The 27,321-nt window shown below is 36.3% G+C and overlaps 1 protein-coding gene across 2 annotated transcripts in view; it reads left to right on the plus strand.

Moving 5' to 3' along the window:
* LOC135201006 (cilia- and flagella-associated protein 298-like) overlaps positions 1-23,785 on the plus strand; it is a gene marked incomplete at its 5' end in the record, with an annotated part of 64,803 nt that extends 41,018 nt beyond the window's left edge. Inside the window, 1 exon segment of one of the 2 annotated variants that reach the window (XM_064229827.1) lies at positions 23,640-23,785. In XM_064229827.1, coding sequence (XP_064085897.1) covers positions 23,640-23,750 — 111 coding nt within the window. 2 annotated transcript variants of the gene reach the window in all.
* Positions 23,786-27,321: the final 3,536 nt, after the last annotated feature.

Raw genomic sequence — 27,321 nt, forward strand, 5'->3', positions numbered from 1 at the left:
GTTATCAAATCGTTACTGTATTACAGAATATAAACATTGTCATGTACATCATTTGCATTTGATATTGTTTACATTCTCAAAATCTCGGCTGATTTGAGTACTATTATCGATATCTTCATTGCCATTATTTGTTAGGAGAAATATAATTCGGAGATACCTTTTATCATAACGAAGTTTGGTTGAAAACGTGCACATATTACTTCATTGTATAAGCATTGAGTAGGTGTGATTTCTCCAGTTCCAGACATCACTGCCGCCTGTCCGTTATTCGTTTTGTTCACCCTCGGTTATAAAATGCAGCTTTAATTTACTAGTATTCTTTCTTGAGATCTCCACTGCATGAGAAATGAACAAAAATGTATTTTATTTTTACTTAAGGAAGCCACCATTGAAAATCGGAAGAGTATAACAATTTTAACAGAGCTCTTAATGAACGCTTGATAGTTACAGTAAATGACTTCAGCGTGCGCACACACACACACACACACACACACACACACACACACACACAGAGAGAGAGAGAGAGAGAGAGAGAGAGAGAGAGAGAGAGAGAGAGAGAGAGAGAGAGAGAGAGAGAGAGAAAATTGCCTCGGTCAGGTTGTTACACTGATATATATCCGCTTGCAAAAGTTGAACAATAGTTGTATTGAGAATAATGATAATTTAAATAAATACTGTAATCATATTAGTACAGTAGTACCTCGAGATACGAAAGGCTCTACTTACGAAAAACTCAAGATACGAAAGCCAATGTGAAAAATTTTACTGCTCTACATACGAAAAGTTTTCAAGATACGAAAGGTTGTTGCTGTAAAGTCCCGAGATTCGCCCGGACCACCGAGAACAATTTTAAAACTCCCGCGCCGCCAACTGAGTAAACTCGCCACCATCCTCCCGCTCTCCCATTGGTTCCTGATGCTAGTCACCCCATAAGGTCCTGCTCTCCTATTGGTCAGCATCTACCCCTTGTGCTTTAAGTATTCTATTGGTAAAAGGTTGCTGTAAATTGAAAAACTTATTCATGCAATACATTTAATAAAAAAAAACATTAGGTAAAGATAGAATAAAGAATAGAAATGAATGGTTATCATACTGTTTGGTAGTTTCAGTAGTTGAAGAGAGAGAATGAAAATTTATGGCTTACTGTGTAAAAGTGATTGCTTGGCGATCGTTCGATACTAGTAAGTGCTGGATGTAAACAGACGTTTGGAAGCTTTTTTTTTTTTGTTTGTTTATCATAGTTAATGGTTACTTAATAATTATTTGAAATGAGTACATGCAATACATTTAATAAAAAAATTGTGAATTAGATATCAGAAAATATAAAATAAATCAGTCTGCCAACAAATAGGTATTTTTTAGAATTCTTCTTCTGTTTTATTATTACGTTACGTATTATGTATGTTTCGTTACAGCTGCCAGTAACTCGGTATCTCCATTAGGTAAAGATAGAATAAATAATAGAAATGAATGGTTATTATACTGTTTGGCGGTTTCATTAGTTGAAGAGAGATATTAATGACAATATATGGCTTACTGTGTGCTAGGAAAAATGATTGCTTGGCGCTCGTTCGATACTCTTAAGAATGTAAACAATCGATTGGAAGGTTTGTTTTTTCTTTGTTTGTGTATTATAGTTAATGATTAATTAATAATTATTTGAAATGAGTACATACTGATTATATATACATTTTATTGGCATATTCTAAGCTTTTAGCTCTTAGGTTTAGATGTCAGAATCATAGACTAGGCTACAGTAGCAACCGCTAACATAGGCTAGGCTTATTGCTAAGGGACATATGCTAAAGTCCTAATATATGCAGTAAAAATGGGGTTGAACATTACATGCAGTTGAATATTACTCAAGTATGTACAGTATTTTGCCTTTTTGGAGACATATTTCTTCCGTCGTAACCCTAGAACATGTGTTTTAGGCCTGGAAATATAATTTACTGGGGTGTTTTTGGAGGGCTTGGAACGGATTAGCCATTTTACATGTAAAATGTGTTCCAAGATATGAAAAACTCATAATACGAAGGCCGTCTCGGAACGGATTAATTTCGTATCTCGAGGTACCACTGTACTTGTATTATTGTATTACATTATAAGAACAAAGCAGTGATGTGCCATTTGCATTCTAGGTTTGTTTACAGTCTCAGCTGATCGTGTTTTACTGATATCATCACTGTAAAGAGCTGAATGGAACTTAATTCAGAGATACATACATTCCTTTAGTAAAAGCTCAAAGTTGGGTTATATGTTTTTCATACAGAAGGTCGCGGTAAAGGGAAACCATTGTTTTGTTAACGTTTCATCGCCATTCTTAAACAACCGCTAATAATACTACAATAATGAATGATAATAATTGTTAAAAGTCGTCATTCATATGCCTGAATTGTTCTAAACAGTTACAATTTTATATTAAAAACAGTTTTGCGTGCGGCCTCACTTGATGTTTGCTGTGTTTATCATAAAAGCACGGAGGGAATGTGAAAATAGTCATAAAATAATTTTAAAGATGCCATGAATGGTACTGAAGATGATTTGTACACGTACGTCAATGATGAAGCCGAAGTCGACTCGCCAGAACCAGACTGGAATCCTTAAGATGGTTGTACATTTGATCAATCTTGTGATATATATGAGAAACCTTTAATGAAAAATGAATATTACGTTATCATAGATGTTATTACTGCTGTAATTACGCTACCATTGAAATTTCTTAAAGGTTGCTGTCAGCATAACCGCAACTCTATGTTTACATTTTCTCAGTTGAGATCCATAGATAAAAGTTTCTTTCATTGATTCCGAATTATTCCTCAAATAGGAGATTTGTTATGAAGATATGCCAATAATATATATGGTAAAATGGTTTTATTACCTTTATTATCATTTTATTTCATCAAGTGAATCTTTATGTATGTTGGTGGTTAGGCTATAGCGCCGAGGCTAGCCTACAGATACACATCTTAGAATTCAAGGTTTGATCTTTAGTATTGCAGGATAAGACGACCCCCAATTTTTAGGGAGGAATTTTAGGATTCAAAGGTCATCTTATAAGCGGGAATATACGGTGAGTGTAGTTTTGATGTGTGCCATCTGTAGAGTATGTATGATTAACTTACTCATGTTTTAAGATATGAAATGATGTGTGGATAGGATGTTGGATTTTGTAAATGTAGAATTGGTCTTGAAGTATGTAATGTACTATTTGCAGTTTGGTGGTTACCTAGTATGATCAAGACCTTAAATTTAAAGGATGCAGTGCATTAATGGCAAATCCTTTTATGGCAAGTAAGTAAGTATATATTAGTTATACCAGACCACTGAGCTGGTTAACAGCTCTCCTAGGGCTGGCCCGAAGGATTAGATATTTTTACATGACTAGGAACTAATTGGTTACCTAGCAACGGGGACCTACAGGTTATTGTGGGATCCGAATTTCTATCACCAGAAATAAATTCCTCTGGTTCCGCATTGGTCAAGCTGAGAATCGAACTTCGGACCACTGGATTAGTAGCCGAGTGCGAAATGCACTCGGCCAACGTGGAACTAATTCTTTTATGGCACATGATCATGAGCCCTTCTAAGGAAGGATATCTTTTTTGGAATTTACTTCTTTATTATATTATAAACTTGAAAGGTTTTAATCTCCAGTGTACTGTATAATAAGTATAATGTGTGGATGTTAAGACTACATTTTTAGAGATGGACTTTAATTATTAATGTATAGTGTTCCTATTATGACCAAGTCCTCTCAGTGTGCAGAACAAATACACAAGTTGTCATATTTCCTGGCATTGAAGTTGCCACGGCCTCAAGGACACCCTCCAATTTTGACTCGCAAAGGCTTTTAGCCTTTCCCTGAATCAGCATGAGCTTAAGAAGTGTACATCTTTGTCTCTGGTGTTCGATCCCAAAAGTTTTTCCATTTCTTCTACCACCCTCCCACTTCTCTTGCTTATAATTGTTCATTTCACTGGCACCGCACTTTTTGTGTGTTCCATGATTCTAACATTGTTCATAAAACTTGTGCCAATAGTCGAGCGATTCATATTATTATGGGATGCTACCTCAATCATTTTTTCACCACTTAGTAATTTCTTTATAACTGCCACTTTTGTTTCCATTAAAATAGCTTGCCACTTTTTACCACTACACACCACTAAAAAGCGGCAAGCTTCACTTGCTTTATGCTTGCCATTCACGTGATAGATAAAGGATGAACTAGATATTTCATGATAAAATCACAAGAATTACTCTGAGCACTAAAGATCGTGTCTTATCACTTGCATAGGCTCGGGAGTCTGGGATCATTACTGGCGTATTGGTATCAGCTACGGTGCTGTTCATCGTGGGTAGCAGCAGAAATTGTAACTGCAGAGGCACGCAATTCAAAATTTGAACTTATGGGTGGCAGACAGAGCACTCTGAACAAATTTTATTCCACAATCACTGCAGTTTGTATCTTTGAAAGTTTATAAATAGAGGAGTGTCTGTACAGTAATCTTGATTATCCATATTAATAAAGCCAAGACCCTGTTGCATAAGGGTAAAATCTAAATAAGGGCAAATAAAAAACTATGGGTGCAAAATGGCAACTGTAAGCCTGTACTCATCCTACCTTGTCAATACCATGTAATCTTAAATATTCAATATGCTTATAAATAATAGCCATTTTTCTTATTTGCTTAAACATAAATACTGAAATAACAAACTTACAAATTAAGCAATTTTTCTCTCTCAATTACCTGAGTATGGTCCCAAAACTGCATTCGTTGTCCATAATTTTAAAACTTGTGAGGAGGCTTACCAGTCTCCTCATCTACCCCTCCTCCAACACCACAGCACCTTCAAAGTACTGTACCTCCTTGAAGTCTAGAGGACAGATAGACCTCAGATTCCTTACTGGATGAACCTGGGACATCACCATTAAGAAGGAGAATTTCTGTCGGCTGAAATTCCTTTGTTCCTTCCTCGGCAGCATCCAAAGCTTCACAAGGAGTCTTCTTATTAGCAAGCCCATGTTGAATCTTGAATAAAAAAGGCAATCTCTGAAAACCTTAAAGTCTGCAACCACAGGCAGGTCTACAAACTTCATAGCTACAGCCTTCAACTCAGTAACTCTAATGCATTTACCAGCTGCCATTTGCTTATGAAACCAGATTAAGGTTGTCTGTTCAGTGTTCTCATGTCAACCATTTTCCATGACTGTGAGGAAGGTCAACTCCATTGATGAGATGGTCACCTGGTATGAATCTAAAGTCTCCCCAAGGTTATTCTGCTCAGGGATGAATGAAATAATTCCTGTAAAGTACTGATGTAACTCACCCTTCAGGGGTTCCAGAGGAGCAGGACCATCTGGTACCATTGGATCCCTTGGGACATGAGTTTCCTCCTCTTCAGCCAAAGAAGGAGTCACACCAGGGCATTCCCAGTACCACACCGTCTCCATTGAGGGTTTCAAAGGGTAATGGGAGAACGTGGATTGATACAAATTATGATTCATTAAATTTATACTAGCGCCAGTGTCAATAAAGACCGGGATATCAACATCCTCCACTGTTCATTATACTATAGGCCTGGGCTCTGGGGCGTCCCCCCACGAGACCACAATAACACGTACAAATCATCTGTACCCTTTTTGTTGATCGGCTTTCAAAAAATTTTGCCGATCCCTTTGCCCTCTTAAGTGACCTGCCAGGGAAGTTCTTGTATTGTAACTCCCAGACTTTTGAGGTGTAGGTCTCGCATCTTTCCGTATCTGAGATGGACAAGCTTGCTAATAGTGATCCACACTCTTACACATTACTCGGTGTGTGATGTGCAAGCCCATAGATTAAACACCCTGGGTTTTGTTAGAATACGGAGTGATAGAATGTTAATAGAACCATTTTTTGTTATAAAAGGGGTTGCGTTGGGCAACAGACTTTTGTTGGGCCATCCTGCATGTAGAAGACACAAGATTTCGGTCCATGCGGGTGTTAGTGGTATAACAGTTGGAATACACGGTGTTTTTATCTCTTATGAGGACGCAAGTTAAACTGAGGATATGGAGATTATTGAAAATGGGGGTGCGTTTGGCGGTGCTAATGGTGATGATACAGGGGATATGGGGAGTGGTGATACCAAAACCCACACTGATGATACGGGGAATAACTGCGGTGATGTTAAACGGGATATTGGGGGCCACAGTGGTAGCAATTTTGGTGGGTGTGACAATGGCATTATGGGTGGTGATACGGATACTAATATTGATATTATTACTGATACTAACAATGGGGTGGATGCAATGAGAACCACGGGTGGTGATATTTATGGGATCATGGAATGGGGAGGTACTAACCACCAATATAAAAGTGTTTTATCAGAGGATGTTATTTTAATGCCAGGATCAAAGATTATGGTAAAAGTAAATTGAGGGAAGTGAAAAACCTGCGGAAGTATGCGTAATTGAGGGTAGTGAGAAACTAAGAGGTGTTATTAGCACGGCATCAGTGAACAGTGTATCAAACACTGGTGTTACATGGATAGAATTACTGAACTGTAATGATACAGTTAGGAAATACCAGAAGAATACATATGTGGTAGATCTCCAAGATTGGAGTAAGGACAGTGGTTCAGTGGCTATTGTAGAGGGGAAATCTTGAGTTTTCAGAGGCAGAAATGCAATCAAGGAAGCAAATTTTCAGAGAACATTTAGCTAATGCAGATTATAGTGAGCATATTGAAGCGGTAAGCGAGCTCTTGGCAGAATTTGGGGAAACAGTAACTTTACAAGGGGATAAACTGGGATTGACTTATGTGTTAGAACATAAGGTAAACTTAGAGAAAGGTACAAAACCTATTTTTATCCCTGCATACCGCATACCTTTCAAAATCAGAGAACAGGTAGAGAAAGAGGTTAATGAATGGAAAGAGGAAGGAATCATTAGACCTAGTGTGTCTCTCCATACAACTTTCCTCTGTTAGCAGTGCCTAAGAAGGACGGTTCTATCTGAGTATGCATTGATTTTAGACGTTTGAATGAAAAAATAATCCCTGACCGCTATCCAGTCGCATGTATACCAGATCTTTTTGTAGAAATTGGGGGACATAATTATAGTTCAATTGATTTAGTACAGGGTTTTCTGCAGGTCTCGCTTAGTGAGAATAGTAAGGAATATACTGCCTTTTCAGTACCCAAGGGACACTATGAATTTACGTGGATGCAGTTCAGTTTATCAGGCAGTCCGACGACCTTTACCAGGTTGGTGAACACAGTTTTGCACGTGCTATTGGATAAAAGTGTTTTTGTATACATGGATGACATATTAATTGCAACAGACTTAATTGTGCAACACCTGGAAGTGCTTAAGGAAGTACTTAGGAGACTTAGATTAGCAGGGTTGAAAATTAAGCTAGCTAAGTGTTCATTCTTGAAAAAGCAAATCACATATTTAGGTCATGTCATATCCAAGGAAGGGGTTAGAGTAAACGATGATAAAGTCAAAGCAATAGCGGATTTTCGCACCTTGAGATCAAAGAAAGAAATTAAGTCATTCCTGGGTATGGCTGGGTACTTCCATAGATTTTTTAAAGGGTTTTCTAACATAGCAGCTCCTCTTAACAGATATATTGCGGGAAGACATTCAATTTCAATGGGGAAAACCCCAGAATGATAGTTTTCAGAAACTTGATGCGTTAATGAATCCCCCCAGTTCGTAAATTTCCAGATTTCAGCAAACCATTTACATTAGTGACTGATGCCAGTCAGGAGGGTATAGGTGCTTGCCTTATGCAAAAGTTTGATGGGAAATTCAATCCCAAAGCGTTTTATAGCAGAAAGTTTAGGACAAAAGACAGCAATGAAAGATTAATGGCTACCATAGATAAAGAAGCCTTTGCAATAGTGTCAAGTTTGGTTCATTTTAAAATGCTACTGATGGGGAATAAAGTAGAAGTCCTTACAGACCACAAGCCATTATTGGATCTTTTCAATAAGCCTGATTTGTCACCTTAAAGAGCTCGATGGTTTTTAACTATCAGGAACTTCGATGCAAAGCTCAAATATATAGAAGCCAAATGAAATGTAGTGCAGATGCCCTTAGTAGCAGTTTTTATGACACGGAAGGATCTCAAGTTACGCTAGTTGCTAGTGATTCTATACAATGGCATATGAGTCTCATAGAGCAAAGGCAGGATGAAGGTGAAATTTTGGCAGATGCAAAAGCGTTTCGTAGAGGGGAATTAGTCAGGAAACGTTATAAGTTACCTTTTTCGGGTTTAGAATTAGAAGGTAATCTGTTGGTCAGGAAAATTAAATATAAATTAAGGACTAGTGAAAGTAAAGTAGACACGACACAGATCGTAATTCCAAAACACCCTAATTCCTGTGGTTTTGGATATAGTACATTGCAGGTTCGGTAGTCCACACTTGGTGATAGAAAAAACGTATAATGAGGTGCGTGGTAAATATATTTGGAAAAATATGGGAAAGATATGGAAAATTTTGTGAAAAACTGTACAGTATGCAATGCTTGCAAACCTGCAAGGATAACTTAATGCAAATTAGGGTCATATCTGATACTAAGTAGACCTTTCCAGAGAATACATATGTATATCCTAGGAAATTTTTATGAATCTAGATATGCGAATAAGTACCTGTTAGTGAGAGAAATTTTTCCCCTTAAGCATAAAACAGCTGAAGAAGTAGCTATAGCATTTTTCAATGGTATCATTTGTAGATATGGCTCACCCGAGGTTTTATTGACTGACAATGGCAGAGAATTTGTAAACAAAACTTTAGAATGTTTGGCGGAAGTCATAGGGATAAGTAACAGTTATTACATACAGACCTGAAGCTAATGGATTGTGTGAACGAGCAAACAGGAGAGTGCTCGAAGCTCTCAGGAAGACTGTAGGTGGTAATGATATAAACTGGGATAGATATATAGATGTTGTCAGGCATAACATTAATACTATGGTTAGTGATTCCGTTAAAATATCTCCATATGAAGCTTTGTTTGGTTGCCAAGCATGAGGCACATTTGATCTGTTAACTATACCTCATCATGGAGAAGATACAATAGAAGCATTAATTTCCACAGCGAAGGAGAGACATGCTTGTCTGAGCTGTAATCTCGAGGCCACGACCCAAGAAATGGTGGAAAGAAGTAATAGTAAAACATCTGATGTTAAAATCAGTGTTGGAGACAAGGTACAGTAGTACCTCGAGATACAAAATTAATCCGTTCCGAGGCGCCTTCGTATCATGAGTTTTTCGTATCTTGGACCACATTTTACATGTAAAATGGCTAATCCGTTCCAAGCCCTCGAAAAACACCCCAGTAAATTTCATAATAAAGCTAAATTGACCTATAAACAATGAAATACTACAACAATTTGGACCATTCAATACCTAACTTAATAACGAAATGCAAATTAACCTGTAAATAAGGTGTATTAGTGTACATGGTATACAAGAAATACTGTACATAAAATGTGGAAGCTTGCCTTTCGAGTGAGGCTATCTCTGAAAGTGGTGGCAGAGGAGGAGGAGGACAAACAGCAGATACGTACGTACATACGTACACTTAACTTTACGAAAACACAAAAAATGTAAGGAAAACATACATAAACTAAAATTTACAAAACACATTAACAAAACTGTAACACTTAACTTTACAAAAAACTAAAATAAAATTTTTTTTTCTTTTTTTTTATTTTTAACTTTTTTAAACCTTATTTTTACTTTTACATAGGTTTTTTTTTTTTTTTTTTTTTTTTATACAGAATTTCAACTTCATCACCACTTTCAACTTTCTGTTTATCTCTTGGTTCTTCCTTTTTGCTTTCAACTTTCTGTTTTTCATCACTTAGTTCTTCCTTTTTGCTTTCAACTTTCTGTTTTTTATCACTTGGTTCTTCCTTTTTGCTTACTCCTGCTAATGCTAAAGGCCTCTTTAAAAAATAACGATCCAAGGAAGATTGCTTCTGCCTACTTTTCACAATGTTTCTGAAATGACTCAGGCAAACGTCATCGAACTGCGCAAGCATACGACCTGTGTGAGCCTTTTCGGGGTGTCTTTTTTTTCTATAAACGATTGCACTTTATGAAAAGCGGCAATCTCCCACAAGGCCAGCGCGTAGTGTTATTAACGGCTGCCCGTCTTGATAATTATCTACTAATTGTTGCACCTCATGACTCTGTTGGCCCAGGTGTCCATCAAAACCCTGTTCAACCAAATGCTCTCTCTGCAACTGATTTGGGTACTGAATGTTCGGCTGCTGACCCTTCAACATAAACTGAAGTGCCTTGATTATACTGGTATGCATGTTGTAAATGATTGTTCAACACCCTCTGTTCAGCAGGGAGTGGAGATTCTACCAACCTTGCAAAGTTTCCAGTTATCCCATGAGAGAGACCTTGATCACTTATCCCATGTGAGAGATCTTGGTCACTTATCCCACGAGAGAGATCTTGGTCAATCATATCATATATGTCGTCACTTAAGAGGTGCTCTTCTTTTTCCATTTTCTGTGAAAAGAAATGAGAATTTTTTTTTTAAATACACATGACACAAACACCATCACAATGTCAACTCTGACTAGTAGATTCAGAAACAGTTGACGATCCCGAAACGAATACCGCGTGCGTACGATAACAATGCTGGTACCGAGTGGCTGAGGCACGCCACCACGTACGTAGATGCATGATGGGAGGGATGCTGGCCAATAGGAGAGAAGGATCTCATGGCCGCGACTAGCATCAGGAACCAATATTAGAGCAGGAGGATGGTGGCGAGTCTACTAAGTTAGCGGGGTGCAAGTTTCAAAATTGTTATCGGTGGTTCGGGCGAATCTCAGACTTTACAGAAACCTTTCGTATCTTGAAAACTTTTCGTATGTAGAGCCGTTAAATTTTTCGTATTGGCTTTCGTATCTTGAGTTTTTCGTAAGTTGAGCCTTTTGTATCTCGAGGTACTACTGTATTTCTAAAAATCAATGTGAGAAATGAACTAAATTATAAATTGGGGCCAAAATTTGAAGATCCTTTAACAGTCACTGAGGAAAAGACTGGAAACAGATTTGTAGTCTTAGATGAAAAAACAGGTGGGTTGAAATTAACTCGTATATCAAAACTGAAAAGAGTTGGTTGTGGTAATATATATATATATATATATATATATATATATATATATATACGTATATATATATATATATACAGGCGGTCCCCGGGTTACGACGGGGGTTCCGTTCTTAAGACGCGTCATAACCCGAAAATCGTCGTAAGCCGGAACGATGTTCTTGAAAACATGTCCACAGGGAAAATTTCACTACTAATTTGCAATTTTTCTTAGGGCCGTATCTCTAAAATTATCACTAATTTACTTTTTTCATGTGCAACACTGTGTATTCACAAATTACTGTATACCTTACGGTTTCAATAGATTGAAATGAATGTCTGTAGGCAACTTTTTCCCCCTCCCATAAATACATATATTTCTCCAGAGAAGAGAGAAAGAGAGGACTGTGCAATTATGTTTGTCTGTCTATCAATTCTTTTGCTGAGAGCGAGAGAGATAAAAGGAAGAAATAGAAACACCAAATGTATGACAAGTATCTTGTGTAGAGAGAGAGAGAGAGAGAGAGAGTTGTCCTTACAGTATTTAAAAGAGAGAAATGGAATGATTATTGTATTTAAAATACTCAGATATGAATTTTGTACTTATAGTATATTATTGGAAAATATTAATGATAAACTTATTACATACACGTCCATGAAAATGATCTCATCTCAGTAGAGAGAGAGAGAGAGAGAGAGAGATTACATAAAAACCATTAAATTCGTTGACCATTGTATGGCATTGTTAAGATCGAGTGTCACTCGAGTTGAGGTGGGGTGGGGAAATTGATACAGAAAAAGACAAAGGGAAGAATTTTCTTTTGAAATTAGTTATCGTATTATTACTACTTCTATTATTATTATTATTATTATTATTTGAAAATATAATAAACACGTGCATCTACCATAAAAATTCCCTCATCTCAGTAAGAAAGCAGAATTATCCTTACAAGTGAAATGGTACTTTCTGTGGTTACTTCCCCTCTTCATTTTTTACTGGCACTAGGACCAGCTTGAGAGTTGGACCCCTGTTGCACAATAAAACTGTCCAGAAACATTTGTTTCTGGCTATTCATCAAAATTTGCCTAAAGTTAAACACGACATTGTTATAAAACATGGAGACATGGATGACAACTTCTTTGTTGGGATGATAGTTCTCCTCAAATATTTTTTTTTATCATTCCACTTTGCAAACATTTTCTTATTCCCTGAAGTAGGCACATTATGCATGCCCATTTATTTTCTGAATTTTTCAAACCAGCCTCTGCTGGCCATAAATTCACTAACAGCAGTGCTTTTTTAAGGCATTTTCACACTGATATCGGCATGCAACTTCCTCCAACACTTTGCTCAAAATCTTTCTTAAATTCTATAGTGTTTCTCGCCATTTTTACACAAGGACTAGCACTTGGAACTTTTTTTGATCCCATGATGGTTTATTTAGCAGTTGCACTCGAATAAAAAAAAGCACAAAAACAATAAACACAAAAGCAGAATGGGTCACAAAAGAAGATGGGATGCTTTGTTTGGGTGCTTGATATGGCGCCCGGATGGAGTGTTTCCAAGTGTACGAAAACATAGGAAGCATACGATAACCGAGACAAAATTTCATAGAATAAAGTCTACGAAAACTGAAACATACGAAAACGAGGTTTGATTGTATATAGATAGTAAGCTTGCTTACCATTTATTAAGGAACACGTTAAATGAATGTTAGAAAATTATTACACAGAATTATTACACATTTTGTAGATTTTACTAGAGATCTTGCTATATATATATATATATATATATATATATATATATATAATATATATTATATATATATATATATATATATATATATATATATATATATAAATAAAGGTTTTTTTTGCCACGAAGGAAAAAATGAAAAAAGCAAGATAGCCAAGTACTTTCGGTCCTATTCGGACCCTTTACTAAAGGGTCCGAATAGGACCGAAAGTACTTGACTATCTCGCTTTTTCATTTTTTTCCTTCGTGGCAAAAAAAACCTTTATATATATATATAATATATATATATATAATATATATATATATATATATATATATATATATCTAAAGGGTCCGAATAGGACCGAAAGTACTTGACTATCTCGCTTTTTCATTTTTTCCTTCGTGGCAAAAAGAAAAAAACCTTTATTTATATATATTGTGTATATATATACGAGGGGGGACCCAAAAGTAACCGAAATTGTGTCATAGAATTTTATTCAGTTATTGTTACATGTTTACAGTCTTATCACCTTCAAAGTATTCTCCATTTGAAGCAATGCACTTATCCAGACGTGTTTTCCACTGTTGCAAAGCAATTCTGGACCTCTTGTGAAGTTATGGCTTTTAATGACTCCGTCGTTTTCTTCTGAACCTCTTCAACATCTGCAAAACTTTTTCCTTTGAGGGCTTTCTTCATTCGGGGGAACAAAAAGAAGTCACAGGGAGCAAGATCGGGTGAATAGGGAGGGTGGGTAAGTGGGGTCATGCCATTCTTGGTCAGAAACTGTCTCACACTCAAGGCGGTGTGTGAGATTCCGTGAGACGGAAACGCCCCGACCTGTGGCAAAGTGGAGGGTGGTGGCTTCATCACGACAGTGCACCAGCGCACACCGCCTTGAGTGTGAGACAGTTTCTGACCAAGAATGGCATGACCCCACTTACCCACCCTCCTTATTCACCCGATCTTGCTCCCCTGTGACTTCTTTTGTTCCCCGAATGAAGAAAGCCCTCAAAGGAAAAAGTTTTTTGTTTTTTCGGGGGGAGACGTTGAAGAGGTTCAGAAGAAAACGACGGAGTCATTAAAAGCCATAACTTCACAAGATTTCCAGAATTGCTTTCAACAGTGGAAAACACGTCTGGATAAGTGCATTGCTTCAAATGGAGAATACTTTGAAAGTGATAAGACTGTAAACATGTAACAATAACTGAATAAAATTCTATGACACAATTTCGGTTACTTTTGGGTCCCCCCTCGTATATACTTTAGGGCTTGTGCCTTGTATGATAAGGCGCCCTATGAGGTAATGTTAGACTTGCGATAATCTTACGCTAAGTCGGTTGGTATTGCACTTCCATCTTCAATGGAGTGTCTTGGGGTTTGTAGATCACTTACGAAGTCGGGATTATCTTCTTGTTTATGACGACGATGTGATGTGTTAAACTCATGGTGAGGAGGTTCTTGTAGAAAACACGAAGTATAAAAATATATATATTCTTCTGAAGTTTACATGCTGAAGATCAGATATGATTGTACAAGTCTTCTAATAACGATAGCTTGATCGCTTCTGCCAATGATGATGGCTACTTCTGTTCTCTCTACATGATAAAGCTTAGGTAAAGAGATACAGGTCTTCTAATGACGATAGCTAACTCTGTTCTGCCTGTCTACCATCTCGGTTAACAGTCATAAAGGAACAGACAGTAGTTCGAACATATGAACATACATACAATGACATAGTTACATACGAACACACAATCAAAATGAGACACGCTACAGATCACGTAGGCCGTTTGAATTATAGGTCGCGGTAGTTGTCTCAAGCAGGGAGCTTGGACTGTTTCAAAACAAATGAATGACTACAGGTGACGACATGTTATCTTAGCCTACTTTTATTGTATACGTCATCTTTAGCGTCTCTAGTCTGATCACATTCCTGCAAGCAATCTGGTTGACCTCTTTAGTTTTTAGTCTTTTATATATATGGACTAACATTCCATATTTTTATTATGTAAACACTTACATTAGCTCGGTCAGCTACCAAAACCAACTACTGAATATTACTCAAACTTGACTTGTATTTGACTTATAGGAGTGTGATACAGACACTATGTGAATATATATATATATATATATATATATATATATAATATATATATATATATAAGTAAATAAAAATTCATGGTGTACATGACAATTGATTCAAGTATAAAATAATAAACCAAAACAATGATATTGGTAAATAATAGTGATCACGTGATATATAATGATACAGTTTTTTCACTTCATCTCTTTAAGATACATATGCTACAGAAAATACTAATGTACTCTGACAATTGCATAGAATGAAGATTAACATGATAAAAATCATATTTTAACTGATAAAAATTTCATATATGAATTGATAACATTATTAATGTTTATGCTGATTGATTCGTTGATTTTTATGCTAAATGTTTATATCTGATTCATTAATCCATATACTAACTCATATATAACTGCAGATATTGGTAAGATAAAAGGTAACAGATTGATTATAGGCTACCTGATTTGTTTATACATATGTATATGGATTCATATAATTATGATTAATATATGTGCACTTTAAATAGATTCCTATTGCGTACACGCAAAGTATATTTAGATTCTTTATTAAGATCAATATAATATTCATTGCGTCACGCAAAGATATATTTCGACTCTGTTATTTATGATAATTTATATATAGGATACATGATACTTTATATATATAGGATACACGACCGAGGTTATACTACTTCACATTTAACTAGCGTACGAACAACTTTTCGTCCATTACACAGTTCCAGACAACCACCTATAGCCAAATGAAACGGCCTATTTCAATGGTTAAAACAAGGGGAAAATTTGCCTGGGCGGGTCCAACGTTCTATTTTGCGCTAATACTTATTCTCTGCATCCTAAGCTGCACGATTACGTTCGCGATGAATAAATCATCCCAGCATGAGTCCTTCGCCAGCAAAGTAGAGTTGAATAATTCCTTCGGGTCGTAATTGTCGGAAGTATGTCCCCTTTGTAGTCGATTTCCGACAGTGGCTGGAGCGTTCCGCATGAAACGAGATTAACGACGAGATACGGTGTCGGTCGAAGAAGTCCATGATGGTGCTTATTCCTTTCACATTGTAGGCGGTTGTTACTCGACTGCCGTCGTCCGCAGCGACGAACGGTTTTTTTTTGAAGTTTCGATATGAAACTCTCGTACTGCAGGATACTGTAACAGGTTCCATTAATCAGCCTGCAAGTGAAATTATACTTGTCACAAGGGCAAAGTAAATTCAGACGACATCCAAATACAGGGGAGGGGAGAGAGAGCCATTTAGACCAGACTTAACCCACATGAATTCGCTGATAATTGTGGAATTCAAAAGAGTCAGCTGTACAAACTTTTTTTATCCATGGCGCTAACAATGAGTGAACCTATCCAGGTCTATGAGGACTGTAAAAATATCCATAATTATAAAAAAAAAATAGATATCATTACGAATCTCAAAGAAAATTCGATATTACTGGTAGTAAGTTACTAGACAAAGAAGTGGAAAACGGAGCTATTTGTAAGATTGGCCAGGCAACATAAGAGTCAAAGAGAAGATTAATCATGATTCTGGTATTTCTCTATGCTAACTGAAATTAAGTTGTGATAAAATCTGATCCTATGTGCCCTAACAAAAGTGTCATATTCAATTTTCTCGCGCGCATCCTCTGAGGTTAATTTTTAAAAACTTTATTTAATAGGTAGGAGATGCAACGAAAAAAAACCCACTATGTAACTAATTTCTAATAAACTTTGGTTTTTTTTCAAGAAAATGTGACATTTTCCATGAATGTTGTACTTGAATTGTAATAGGCCTAATGTTGCTAGTAATATTTCATATACATATCTTGATATTCTAAATGTCTATGAGGTTCAGAAAAAATTAATTCATTTTGTTGTTATAGAAATTCTATTTGCTTATTTTGTTTATTAATTTTAAAATGATTGCAACTCCTTAGTTGCATTGCGCATACGGATAGACACGTCTGCCTTGCCCATGAGAAGTTCGGGCTAAGCATTCCTTTCTCCAGTCAATCTGCTTTGCAAGCGCGAGATGAAGCCTGTGCAAGCAGATATTGAGGTTAAAGGAATCAATGCTGATACGGCAATGATGGCGTCGTCACTTGGCAGGAGATTGCTCTCAGCCGCTAAGAGTTACGTTACTTGCTGTAATAAATACGACTTTAGGATAAATTTTTTGTTTTTTTAATACTCGACCCACATGAGAAGAATGTCTGAAAAAAAAAAAAACAGTACCAAAATTGAACAATATATTAGTTTCATGTTGGAAATCTGCATAATTGTAATTATGTTAAATTAAATATTCCTTATTCAAACTAATGAAAAAGGTTTTCCATACAAATTCTATATATATTATTAGCCCTGTATAAGATTCATATAGGATTATTCCATAGATAGATTTTCACTTCTTAGACTATTGATTTTACTTTCTCTCTTGACTTTAAAATCTCTTTTATTTTATTTTTATTTATTTATTTATTTATTATTATTATTTTTTTTTTCATTGACTACGAATATAAATTACCGGGACAGACAATATGTCAGTAGGTTTTGATATGTGTTTTGAACTTTTAGCTTATTTGTCATTACTAAAGCGTTAAGTTAGAGTTCAAATCTTTACGCATATATATTTGGATATTTAATTAACCTATGGTAACGTTTTGCTTATTGATTTTATCGTGATTCTTTTTTTATTATAATTTGTAACCGTTCCGACTTCTTACGGAGTGTATTATATTGACTCCACTTGTATCCATATTTATTTATTTATTTTTTTTTGTTTTTTTTTTTATATTTATTTATTTATATATTTTTTTATATATATTTGATAAATTAATGGTTGGCTTGAATATGTGGAAAAGTGTTCTAGCGGCGTACCGTATAAGGCTACTTGCGGTATCAATTCTATAGATACAAGATATAAATGATAAAGGTATTTAAAACTGCGAGAACCGCTATAATCCAGTTCGGATCCAATATCACGAGTTGTAAACTCATAAGACATTGACACTTCCTATTTAATTATCCGTTATTCTACCAAACCGAGTTGGACTCTGGGTGATAAAATATATTATTGGTTTTCTTAATGGAAAGGAATTCACACAAGTTAAGAAGATTATTGAGGTTTTACACACCCGAGTCAGAGATTATTGTGTTGAATTCCATATTACTGATTAGCACTCATAAATATTCCTAACGCACTCAATTGAGGTGTTTGTTTTTGGTGCTATTAATTCTATATAACGTGTCAAGGAAACTATAACACTAAGAAGTGTTTATTCCCTCTGTCAGACTCGTAATTCTTGTTAATAATTCTACGTATATTCTTTCAAGGATTGATTTGGCACAGGATATGGCCCTTAAACTGACAGGTGTCTTAGTGTGTCCCTTGTTTTCATGACACGTGTTACAATCAGTTATGTGCTTTTTTATATCTGTAAGCATTGTAGGCCAGTAAAACAGTGATTTGGCTTTCTGTGACATAGTAGGGAAACCTGGATGGACGGGAATGCAACCAAAGTTTAATGACGATTTGGTATGAAAGAGATTATTACTAACTAACCGTGGTCGTTAGTCCATATCTGCTTTGTTTTCCTTCGGGTTTTCCCATCGTGCACATCAGGACCCTACAAACTAATAAATATTAACATTTTGATTACAATTATTCTGATAAACCCATGGGTGGACTTTAAAAATAGACTTTTTTGGGCTTTAGTGTTTCGCTTGAAGTGTTTATTTTTGTTTTTTGCTTAGGAAGGCCGCTGACCCTTGTTTCCATTCGCAAGTGTTTGATTGTTTGGTGTTTATTGTCTGCTCTGTTTGGGGGGGGGGGGGACCTCCCTTTCCTTTCCGTTCGAAGTGTTTATTGTTTGGGTTATGTCTGTTGACTCTTGCTTTGTTCAGTTTGTAACAGTTCTGCGCTTCGCCAACCCAGATATTCAATGCTCAGCGATCTCTTGGGAGGGGTTAAAGGAATTTTCTTGTTTAAGATACGGTGGTTTAAACAATATGGCACGGATGTTTCTATATTTTTTAGTCTAATTAATGGTTCTTTGCAGTATGGTGCGGGATTGCGGGATAATGCGTCAGCTATGATAATGCTTTCCCAGGGTAGATATCTTATCTTGGCTTCAAAGACCTGAATGATCATTTGTCACCGAGTTCCTTTTGGACTGTGATTAAAGCCTTTGAAAAAACTCGGATAACGTGACTTATGCTCAGTGAGGACTTTAACAGGATAGCCGTAGATTATGAACTTAAAATGTACTAGTGAGTTAACGATATCTAGCCCTTCCTTGCCTATTACTGTATATTTACTTTCAGAGGGCTTTAGTTTACATGAATAAAAAGCTATAGGAAAGAACTGTTTATCATATTGCTGAAGTAGTATCCCTCTTACCCCTTGGTGTGAGGCGTCTGTTGCAATAAAAAAAATTCCTTTATTTAAATCAAGGGATTTTTAAGTTAGGTAAGCTGCATTATTCCGCTTTTAAGATATCGAACGCCTGTTGATGCTTTTTAGACCATAATCAATCTACGCTCTTCTTCGTCAGATCTGTTAAAGGAGCTGTCATGATTGAAGAGTTACATATTTGCATACGATTGTAATACCCACTACAGCGCAAAAGTGCTGTATCCCCTTTTACGTTAATAAGTACCGGAAAGTTATGAATAGCCGACACCTTACCATGGACTACTTTAAGACCTTGACTAGACATAAAACCTAGATAAACATGTTCGGTTTTAAAAAAAAACTCACATTTAGATATTTTTACTCTGAGATTATTTGTCTTTGTCTCTGTAGCACTAGCTCTAGTTTATGTGAATGTACTTCTAAGGTACTATTTAGAAAAGATTATATGACCAACCATATAAGCATGTAGGGTATCCCCTAAAAGTCTCCAAACACTATATTATAATTGGGGCGCAACGTAAGCCGGAGGCATACGTAAAAATTGATAATGTCCCCTGTGTGCTGAAAACGGTATATGAGGTACAATCACTTAGGTAATGGTATCAGGTAAAAGCCTTTAAGTAAGTCCAAGCTGGTGAAAAATTTATTCTAACCTAACAGAGATAAGATGTCGTCGGTACATGGCACTGGAAACTATCGGGAGTCGTTTCCTTGTAAGCGACAGAAATCTACGCAGATACGCCAAGTCCGATTTTTTATGGCATGACGTTTGAGGGAAAAATTATATGGGCTTATTTGATTTCCTAATGGCTCCTATTACTAACATTTTTCAACTGAGTCATTTACCTCTTATTTTGAAATTTCAGTGAGAGTCTATACGAAGGTACGTATATAGCTTTATGTTTGTCCTTAGACCGTATTTTGTGTTAAATTACATCCGTTTTTTCCCAGAGATCACTCGCTAGTGGAGAAACTTCCTGGTATTCAGGTAAAAGATAAAAAAAAGTTTCTGCTGAATCACCTCTGCTTGAATGACTTTACGGATATTACTTTAGATAGAGTATAAGGGAGATTCATCTACGACTGATTGGCGTGATTAAAAATTAGCAACAATAAAAAAATGCGATATTTATATGTATAGGTTTTGTGGATTACTAGATTAACCTGTTGCTGCGAGTCAACCGTGTCTAGGGTTTTGTTCGCGAAAATCGTTATATTTCAGAGTGTCGGGAAGGATTAAAATTTCATTTCCCAGCAAAGTCTTTTTACACGCACTAAGACATTTGAGGGTGCATGCTTCTCGAGATTTTGCATGCAAACTACGACTGCGGTTGTGGGAGAATTCTGTTGGGTCATTTGAACAATGTTACGATTTATGAGACAAATGTATAGTTCCTTTATATAAGTTATTATTTGATTAATTGTCTCTTTTTTTTCAACGGATTTTTAATATGTTTGAAGGTTTATAGGATTTTCCTTTGATAAACACGCCTTATTTTGCAGGATGTAAGATAATATTTTGTATACCCCTAGATGGATCTTACAATTACACTACATACAGATCAATGTTTTTTATAACTATAGAGGTATCTGTAAGCGCTCGCTTATCCGGACTTCTCATAGGAAGTTCGAACAACAGACGGTGAGTCCGTAAATACAGGATATTACATTTACTAAAGGAATAAAACAAGATATTCTAATTTTTACGGCGCGTACAGTTGGGCTTAATCCACCAGTATTTATTATAACTTAATGTATTAAAATTACTAGAACCTGCTCTGATTACTTGATACTGTCGTGTGATGCATAGGGAAATTCCTTTTTAATTTTAAAAAGGTATTTGGGATGTATGATCAACAATCGCTTTTCCCCACTCTGCTAGAGTCGCTTATTGTGTGGAATTTGCTATGCTTTGAACACTTCGGCAGTTTTGACTGACCTTGACCGCTTGACTAGGTGACAGTCACCGAGTTTGCTTGTTTGATTCTGAACGGGCTACTGTTTCTATTTCTTTTTGTAATAATTAGGATCCTTCTCTTTATTACCATCGGCAACGTATTGTGTGTTTTTAGCATTATGTTGCTGGTTACGTATAAAGCAATGAATGACGAACTATTAGGAACTGAGCGATTACTATTAAGACAAGTTATCACTACTGCATTCAATATTAACTGTTTGTACTTCATTCTTTGCTAAAATTTGAAATAGTGAGGGATCCTGGTCAGCGCATTTAGCCTGATGAAAGTTTTTTACAGACATGTTATTCCTTGCAATCCAGCCATATTTTAAAGTTAAGTTGAGTCATTGAGGTTTGATATTTTATATAACTCAAAAAACTCAAGGCTAAAACTGCGATCGGGACTTTGCAAAGGAGCATTTATTGTCATAACCCGAAATAGTGTTACCTCTAATTTATATAGGTTTGTACGGGTGTTCCACTTGTTTTTTTGTGTGTTTTCTAATCACTACGGTGCTTAACGACCCTATCCATGCATCTGTATAAATACAGACGTCCACTGCGTAAACGCATATTCACTGTTTAATATGATTTGTTACGTAAGGGATTAATAATCACCCAAAATGATAAAATTAACATAGTATAGATTATGATATTCAGTAGAACTTCTGGAAACAGACACTCAAAGATAAAAAACTCGCAGTAGCGAAATCTCAATGATGTAGATAATTTCTGTAAAAAAGTAAGATAAGAATGTCTCGTAACTTCAGCCACAGGAATAACGAAATTCAACCTGCAAAGGAAACACTCAAGTTACTCCAAATGAATAAAAATTGTACTTAGCTTGCTTTTGTGGAAGTCACGGGTGTTCCGATAATGACACACGGCCTTGGTCCTCCTTCTCTATTTAGCGGATGACCTGGTTTGGCTTCAGTTTCCCCCAGTGCGCGTTGTTTCGATGATTCGAGCCCTTGAAAGATCCAATGCTGCAGACGCGTTCGGTTTGTTTCTTGAAGTGCCGGAAACGCTCACTAACAATGTTTTCTTGAATGATTCTAATGAGAGACGAAGCTTGCGTTGCCGTAGGAAAAAGACACGTCGGTTTTGTTTCTTGAAGTTATTCACTAAACGATGATACTAAGTTGCTTGAAGAATCTCTTGCTTTTCGTCGTCGGTGAAGTTCTTGTTGTTTTTCTGAAGTCGCTCACTAAAACGCATGATACTAGGTTGCTTGAAGAATCTGCTGCTTTCGTCGTCGTTGACTTCATGATTATTATTCTGTTTTTATCTTCGGAGAAGTTGTAGAGTCCTTCTGGTACGCTTGCCACCACTTTTAGGGCTTGTGCCTTGTATGATAAGGCGCCCTATGAGGTAATGTTAGACTTGCGATAATCATACGCTAAGTCGGTTGGTATTGCACTTCCATCTTCAATGGAGTGTCTTGGGGTTTGTAGATCACTTACAAAGTCGGGATTGTCTTCTTGTTTATGGCGACGATGTGCTAAACTCATGGTGAGGAGGTTCTTGTAGAAAACACGAAGTATAAAAATATATATATTCTTCTGAAGTTTACATGCTGAAGATCAGATATGATTGTACAAGTCTTCTAATAACGATAGCTTGATCGCTTCTGCCAATGATGATGGCTACTTCTGTTCTCTCTACATGATAAAGCTTAGGTAAAGAGATACAGGTCTTCTAATGACGATAGCTAACTCTGTTCTGCCTGTCTACCATCTCGGTTAACAGTCATAAAGGAACAGACAGTAGTTCGAACATATGAACATACATACAATGACATAGTTACATACGAACACACAATCAAAATGAGACACGCTACAGATCACGTAGGCCGTTTGAATTATAGGTCGCGGTAGTTGTCTCAAGCAGGGAGCTTGGACTGTTTCAAAACAAATGAATGGACTACAGGTGACGACATGTTATCTTAGCCTACTTTTATTGTATACGTCATCTTTAGCGTCTCTAGTCTGATCACATTCCTGCAAGCAATCTGGTTGACCTCTTTAGTTTTAGTCTTTTATATATATGGACTAACATTTCCATCTTTTATTATGTAAACACTTACATATATATATATATATATATATATATATATATATATATATATATATATATATATATATATATATATATATATATATATATATATATATATATTTTTTTTTTTTTTTCTTTCTTTCTTTAATTTCTTTCTTTCTTCTTTTTTTAAAGCCTTCAGTACTGCTTTATAAAAAAAAAAAAATAGTAAACTCATTGCCTAGTGTTCATTTACTTCTCTTAGTGTAACAACTTCATGTAAATTTTCTCAACAGCATCTGGAAGAGGAGGAGGATGATTCATATCTTGACTCTCCCTGGGCAGACAGTAACCAGCTTAAACGGTCATTCCAAGGATTAAACAATATCTCATGGAAACCCCATTGATCTTGTATCATAAACGTAAATGGTTTGTAAATATAGTAGCTGTTTGCTTAACCCTATTTATTAGTTATTATTAAATTTACTCTTAATTTATTTTGTTTGTGAGTGGAGTAATTGCAAAAGTAACATTGCACCAATTGTACAAGACTGAACCCTTTTCTTTAAGAAAGCTCTCATCCTTCCTAATGTTAGTGACATGGAGCATATTATGTATGTCGCCAAAACAGGTTTGTGAATATTATAGAAGAGTATAATAGAAACGTTTTACATGTTTACTCCCAATTTTTCAAGTTGATCATATTGTCTTTCATCTTTAGTTGGCTCTTTTGACCACAACCTTGATGTTACTTTAGCACCTCCTCCACCAATACCCATCTGTAGTACATTCACTTAACTCAGTGTGGAAACCTGTGTATTTTCACTCTCAAGTTATATATGGATAACTACCCCTAGAAAATGGGAAGCAGAATATAGAAATTCAATTTGTACAATATCCCAGTTTAACCAAGAGCTAAGTGGTTTCTGTGTCAAAGTGTGGACATACCAAATTGTTCCAGGGCAAGAGATTGTACCTCAAAATAAACCATCTCAAATTTTGATGAATTTGGTATCAAATTTTAGCTAATCATATTTAGTTTCAAACCTTAAATTATTACATAATTTGATAGTGTGACAGTTAGCCATGGTTAGTGTGGGGGCTTGCCATCAAATACCAAAACAGGATTCTTACATTAGTTGGAATGAATCTTACCTACTCTTAAAGTTAGCTTATATCTGTGTGCCATTAGGTGCAATCAGCATTCAAAATAAAACAAAATACATAATGCTTGGCTAACCCTCAAGGGTGTCTCAGTAATCACTTGTTGGCCTACTAGGTGGTGTTAGAATGTTCCATTCTTGTCAGAATTCTTCATGACTTTTCCTTGCGCAGATGGTGTGAATTGACGTTAGTAATAATGCTGACTATTTCTTTGTGATTTTCTGCTGTACAGAATGGTGATTGTTTTCTGTCTTTGCATTATGTCATCTGCAACAAGCAGATGTGAAAGCATTAAGTTGTATATAGGAAAGAGTTTGTGGAAAACAACTTTCAGTTGTAAGGGACGGCTACTGTATGTTACCTTAGCTGTTGAGGCACAAGCGTGATTTTCTTGATGTGATATAATTATTGATCTGATGAGAGTATGAAAATTTTGTGAAATATTGGAAGACTCTAGAGGCTGATAAATTATGTAGATAATTTGAGGTCTCAGGATATTTTGCGGCTGCTTTCATGTCTGCCGATGCCATTTCCCTATGCAGAGAAATAGCCCTTACGTGGAACCACTTATGGAAATTTTGGAACTTCCCCTTACTGGCCCAAAAACTTTCAGGAGCTGACGATGGTTCTGCTTCTTCCACTTCTTCGGCAGGGTTGTCGAAGCCTAAGAAGTCTGCTCCCTGTATGTTGCCACCTTCTGTAATAGTCAAAAACTCCTTGTAGACTTTTCATGCATTCTCAAAGATGATGTTGCCATTGAGGGGGATGTTCTTCATGTGGCAGTCCATGATCCACAATGCTAAGGTCAACTCCATCCTGACAGTGCTCTTATCATGAACAATGGAAGTCATTTTGGCACTGTCGCATAAACTAGCATCCACAGTCATATTTATATATGCATTTTTTTTTTTGATGAACTGAATGGTATTCTTATTCATGCCATAATAGGGGGGCTACTGCGGCATAGGTTTTCTCCTCAGCATTTGCAGAAGTTTTACCTTCTCCTGGAGCATCATGAGATTCTTCTGGTGTCTAGGCACTTTACCAGAAGCCTTAGAAGGAGCAGGGCATTGAAGAGGCATCTTAGGGCACGATAAAAAAGATACACATACATTACAAATGAGACACAGATACGCAAAGTACTGTACACAGATATGCAGCAACATGCTCGAACAGGTGAGGTCTACGTGGTGAACTGGAAGAGCTGCAGGCTCCGGCACCTATCTTTGCAAGACAAACCCTTTGTTGGGGGGGCCACAGTCAATCAACACCAAGGACTGAGACAGTGAACACCAAAGAAAATGGATGGCGCTACTGGATTGGCTTCTTCTCAAACACCAGCCAATAGCATGTCAAGTAGCATTGTCCCTAAGTAATTCACCTTTCCAAGCAGCATTGGCTTTCCTGTGAGCTTTGTTATTAGAATTTGCACTTTGTTTTGCAAATGTTCTTTAAGGAAAAATACATTTTATTGATATTTTGTCATTTACATTAATATTATTATTTGAAGATTAGTAAATAATTTTGTCATAAATATATTAGCCAAGAAAATAAAATGAAAATAGTTAGCGAATGTTAGATATGTTATACGAAAAAATCTCATCCCTCGTAATATTATTTCAAAGTCATCTTAAAACATTACCCTTAAAAATATACAGTATGGCTTACAGCAATGGGTGAACACTCCTACAACTGTTACTATGCTCATACCAAGATGAAAACTAATCAAGTTATCCCAATATTCAGGCATGTACATTTTCATAAAGAACAAATTTTAGTAGTTCACTGATATAACGGACCGTGGTATATTGTATATCCCTATATATTAGTGTGAAATGGAATTATTGATTTGAAGGATTTCACTTTGGGATCGAGTGCCAAACTGATTTTTCAGTTCAGGCGCCAAAAGGAATGCTGGGAGTTTGAGTGAGGGAGAAAGTGCATCACTCATGCTCACCCACACTTGTAGTGGGTACACTACTCACTCACATGCATCCCTTGTGTTAGCACGTCTGACTTCCTCTAACTTTACCTCAACCCTTTTGTATACAGCACATTGTGTTTGTTAGCTTTTTTGTGATTACTAGTGATTTTTGCAATGGCTCCTCCCCAAGAAAAGTCTTCAAGGAAGCATTTAAACATCCAGGAAAAGCTGAATGCTATTGCAAAAGTAGAAAGTGGTTGGTCTCAGAAAAGTGTGGCTGAACATTATGGTAGTGGTACACAGACAATGTCTGACATTATGAGAGCTAAAGGTAAACTTGCATCATTTAAGAATAAATGCTATGATAATGAACATGGAGGGGGGAAAAGTTAGTGTTTCTTGAAGATCTATGAGGGTATCGGATGATGACAAACTTGAGGAAATGTTACTGAAATGGTAGTACATTCAGCTATGCACAGCAGGAGTCAGCATCAGTGGTGAACGGCTCACGGAGGCTGCTAAGAAATTGAGCATTCATGCTGAACTAGAATTCACAACATCAAATGGTTGGGCTTTTTGCTTTAAACATAGGCTTGGCTTTTCACTTTAAATGTAGGCATGGTATAGACCAAAAAGTAAGTGTCAGTAGAAACATTTTCTGCTGACAAAAGTGCTGCTGTGAAATTCTGAGAAAAGATTTGCCAGTTGATTGACAAGAAATGTTTGCTGCTGCCTCAAGTTTAAAATGCTGATGAGACTGGCCTTTATTTCAGTAGATGCCTGATCATACATTATACAAAAAGAAAAAGAGGGCAAAAGACCTGGATAATTTTTTGAAGAATACATGGCATGGTTCACCATGCATATCTTTCAGCATTGGTTCTAAAATA

The sequence above is a fragment of the Macrobrachium nipponense genome, chromosome 27 (genome assembly GCF_015104395.2).
Source record: "Macrobrachium nipponense isolate FS-2020 chromosome 27, ASM1510439v2, whole genome shotgun sequence".
In the NCBI taxonomy this organism is placed as follows: domain Eukaryota; kingdom Metazoa; phylum Arthropoda; class Malacostraca; order Decapoda; family Palaemonidae; genus Macrobrachium; species Macrobrachium nipponense.